This window comes from Rattus norvegicus, chromosome X, assembly GCF_036323735.1.
Source record: "Rattus norvegicus strain BN/NHsdMcwi chromosome X, GRCr8, whole genome shotgun sequence".
NCBI classification, from domain to species: domain Eukaryota; kingdom Metazoa; phylum Chordata; class Mammalia; order Rodentia; family Muridae; genus Rattus; species Rattus norvegicus.
The window spans coordinates 146,703,442-146,707,961 of record NC_086039.1 but is presented as its reverse complement, the minus strand read 5'-3'; the positions used below and the strand labels follow the sequence as shown (position 1 = coordinate 146,707,961).

Below are 4,520 nucleotides of genomic sequence, written 5' to 3'. Positions count from 1 at the left end.
AATGTAATAAAACTGAAAGTACAGAAGCCTCAAGGATTACAAGAAGCATATAACCCAGTGAAAACATGATTTGCATTGTCAACAGTTATTAATATCATTCTAGTGTATACCCGTCTTTAGTGCTTTAGTCATTTTCTGTGCCCAAAGGATTACCCTGTGCTGTGATGTGAGTGGAAAATTGAAAATAGAACCTTTATTTTGTAATGTTAGAAAAGTTCAAGAGTTAAAAGTGAGGTGAGAAAATGGAATAAGCCTGCAGCTTAAACTAAAGGGATATCCAATTTAAGACAGATGATACTTAGAAAGAGATAAACTAGGAATAGATTTTCTTGGAGCAAAACCCACCCAGTACCACAAGTCTTCATGGATATCTATACTGTGACTACATAATTTCACTGGAGGGTTTCCCATATGTCTTCTCATTATGGCCCCAAGACAGTAATGAGTTATTATAGATCCAAACCATAAAATGAATTTTTAGTGGCTAAGCATGAAGGGAAACAAGTGGTTTACCCCTTGTATCTGGATCATATTAAACATTGGTAAATATCTGCATTCCTTAAAATCAGTTATCCTTCCCATGTGAATCTGATTGAAAACTCAACTTGAAAATTGAGTTTTCTAGTTTACTTGTAAGTAGATCCAAAGCAAATCAGCCCTGTTTCATGCCTCTTGCCTCCTGATAAATTGAATTGACTTGAGCAGAAATACATTAAAATGCTACATGAGAAGAATATAGGAAAAAAGGAGAAGTGGCATGATAATTGCCGTAGAGACATTGTATCGACCCTGCTATTAGTTTTCATGTCACTAGTAAAACTCAGAAGCAAGCTCATTAGAGTAAACACAAAGACTTATTTTATGTTATAATTACACTGCTGTAGTTTAGAAGAGTAGCATGACACTGCTACATGGATTCTGTGCAGGGCTCTTTAGGTAATTAACTCCAACAGTGATACTCTTTGGAGATAACAAGAACATAAAATTTTCATCATAGGGCTCCAAACATGTGGCTTCCTTCATTCATAGACTCTAGATTTATTATCTACAAATGTATTTGGGCACGTTTATTTATCCTTCCCTGATCCTTCAAGCAGAATGAAGAACCTTTCACTGTCCATATAACTATAGAGTAGCAAAATAATGTAAGGAGGTAACTAGCTTTTGCTGTCAGAATTGAATGGTTATTGTTGAAATAATACATGCACTCTGAATGTGCGCCTCAACTTCTTGGGTTCTGGTAAGTGTATTATGAAACGTTGATAGATCAAAACTAGAATAGAAAAATAAAGAAGAAATAAGGAGTATTTGGCCTTGGCAGCCATCTTCCAGTGACTCGCCTAAATGACCAACACAAAGGGAAAGAGGAGGGGCAATCACTAGGGCCTTTCTCTAGCCTTTTAGGAAACACGTAGTTGTTCCTTTATATATATATCCAAACCTTTCCTTGTAAAATTTGCATATATATGCAAATCTATAACAAGGGTGGTATTATAGACATCAAGGGAATGGGCACAGTTCAAAAAAGAATGCCCCAAAAGTGTTACCACAGCCAAACTGGAAGAGCCTATAATGTCACCCAGCATGTCATTGGCACTATTGCACACAAACAAGTTAAAGGCAAGATTCTTGTCATGAGGATCAATGTGCAGATTGAGCAGATCAAGCACTGGAAGAGCAGATACAGCTTCCTGAAGCCAGTGAAGGAGACCGATCAGAGGAATAAGAATGCCAAAGAGAAGGGCTCCTGGATTCAGCTGAAGTGCCAGCCTGTGCCACCCAAAGAAGCACACTTTATGAGGACTAATGGAAAGTAGGATGAGCTGCTGGGGGTCATTCTGTAGGAAATCATGGTCTAATGTAAAAAACGAAATAAAGGACCCGGACTGAAAAGTGTTAAAAAGGACAGTGAGAAAGAAAGGACTGTACTATATTCATATATGCATGTATAATACATAAATGTTAATATCTAAGTAATTATGAAAAGACCAAAAGGAAAAAATGAAAGCATGTATTTTCACACCTCAACAAGTACACCCTGATGATTTTGTGTAAGATGCCAATGACTTGAGATGCTTCATACAAATAATCTGAGCCTAATTCTAATAGCCCATATTCCCTTACAACAGTTGGTCAGTTTTAAGAAGACTATTAGTTCTTTATATTTTATTATTTAACAGTGTAGTGAGATGCCTGCTTATCTATACAGATATCTACTTCACACAAAGGCACGTGAAGAAAAACAAGTAAATTCCATTTATCCTTTATATAAATAATATCCATTCTATCTCAGGAAGTGAATCTCTGAGAATATATCTGCTATGTCTCTGTTTCTCTTTCCTTTATTCTTCTCTGTATCTATTTTGACCTAGTAAGCATTTCTATTTCCATTCCTTTGGATTGTAACCTGTATTTCCGTGATGACAATATACAGAGAGAAATACAATGCATGTACTCACATGTAAATGAATTTATTACTATATAGATACAGACAACAATAATCATTTACAAAAGAATATAATGCTGAAACAACAACAGTCATGTGCTTTTGCATGCGTGTACATATATACATATAAAATATGTGTATGTGTGCAGAATATACATAATGAGAAAAAAGCTTAGAAAAATAAGCTGTTTTTACTTGAAACCTCAACTTATTATAATTAGCTCTAATGCTATGCCTGATTCGGAATACAATAAAAATAAATAAATATAATTATTACAAAGATAGATATGAAACCAAAGCAAGAAACCATGTGGAAACATTTTGTAGAGGCAGAAGCATACCATTCATTTATCTGAGTGTATATTGCAGCTTTGTGTTTTCAGCTTCGTTACTGCCATTAGCATCTTGGGCAACATAGTTAACTCTACTGTTGTTTTTAAAAACAAAATCCCAATCATTCAATTTTACCAAATGAAGACTCAAGAGCTAGATGCTAGGGTGAAAATCTACTAGCTCAGTTAGTCAGAAAAACATGCAGTTAACCTTCCTCTTCCACTGATGACCCAGAAGGAAAAAGCACATTCTTGCTGTCTTAAAAACCCTTTAAACCGAATGCCCCCTCCTTTCTACTTCCACTGTTTCTCTCTATTCTTCTTCCTGACCTCCTCCAACTCTCTATTTTTTTCCTATGTTCACTCCCTATCAACTGGTTGCTTGTTCTGCCTCTTGACCTATTGTTGAATTTATTTAATCTTGTTTACAATAAACAGAATTGAAGATATTTACTTGGGCTAAGCCATACCACAATTAGAAACAACTTTTTTTCCAGTACACAATGTCACAATGGGATAAAATATTCTACAGTGCTCTTAGATTAAAGGTGGGTGCTTGAGCTGATCCATACCACAAGTAGAGACGTTTTATATAGTATAAAATTTCAGGGTTCCCAGTAGGATCAGATATACTGCAACACTCTAAGCACCTTTTAGAAAGTGTGTTACAATTGTTCTTCAATAAGATCTCTCTGTGTTTCCTCTTTCTGTCTCTCTGTGTCTCTCTTTGTCTCTCTCTGTCTCTCTCCATATGTGTGTGTGTGTGTTTGTGTGTGTGTGTGTGTGTGTGTGTGTGTGTGTGTGTAAGTTACATGGTAATACATGACATTCATTGACTATGATCTTGAATCCACATGGCTTTATGGTTGTGAACATACAAAACAATGCTCGCCCAATTGATTTCTACTGGGAAAAATGGAAGAAAGAGATTTTTCCTTTCTTTGGCTTTTCAGAAAAATTAAGACAGCCCAGGTTTGGTGAGGATAAATCCAGACCAGTTTTCTGAATGTAGTCCATAGAAAGTATGCAACTGAAACAATAGATCCTGTCTTATAAATTAGAACATAACAAAATTCTTAACATATTTTAGTTTAATAGTTTATCAGACACTTCTTTCATATACTTGCTTATTTAAATCCCCAATATGGAACTCATACTTTTACTTATTTAAAACACATTATTTATTTTTCCTATCTATTTCTTCTGATTTCACAACAGGGAAATGAACTTGCAAGAAAACAAATGAATGCTATGATATGTTCAACTTCTTATATTTCAAAAATCTTATTTTTAGCCATCTTTACAGGTATATATTTTACACACATGAGGGCAGGTGCCCTTGCAGTCCATGAAAAGTCATCAAATTCTAGAGCTTGGATTACACACAATTGTGACCTGCCTTTGGTGGGTGCACGGTAAAGAAAGGAAGCTCTCTGCAGAACCTATGTACGTAGTCTTAATTTCTGAAGCATCTCTATGGAAAACTGGCATTTGTGAAAGTACAAAGGATCACATTGTGTCTGAGATTAGGTTAGTGACTAGTAAAAATCTATACTTTAAAGTTGACAATGATATGTTGAGTAGCATCTGGACTCTCCAGTAACACTTCTGCAAAACAAGCGTCTGAGTACATGGTACACTCGTCATTTTAGTAGCAGATAAACACACTGATTTTTTTTTTTTTGAAGAAAGACTTAGTGACTGTAGTCTGCTGCCAAGAGGACAAATTGAACAATTTGAAA

General features: G+C 35.4%; 1 protein-coding gene across 1 annotated transcript; it reads left to right on the top strand.

The window, feature by feature from the left end:
- Positions 1–1,508: 1,508 nt before the first annotated feature.
- On the top strand, positions 1,509–1,817 carry LOC102547275 (60S ribosomal protein L21-like). The gene has a single exon (XM_008773584.1). The coding sequence runs from the start codon at positions 1,509–1,511 to the stop codon at positions 1,815–1,817; it is 309 nt and encodes a 102-aa protein (XP_008771806.1).
- The last annotated feature ends 2,703 nt before the right edge of the window (positions 1,818–4,520 follow it).

Bases quoted from the DNA above. Each gene is read 5' to 3' on its own strand.
- LOC102547275 (XM_008773584.1), top strand. From the start codon at position 1,509: ATGGGCACAGTTCAAAAAAGAATGCCCCAAAAGTGTTACCACAGCCAA.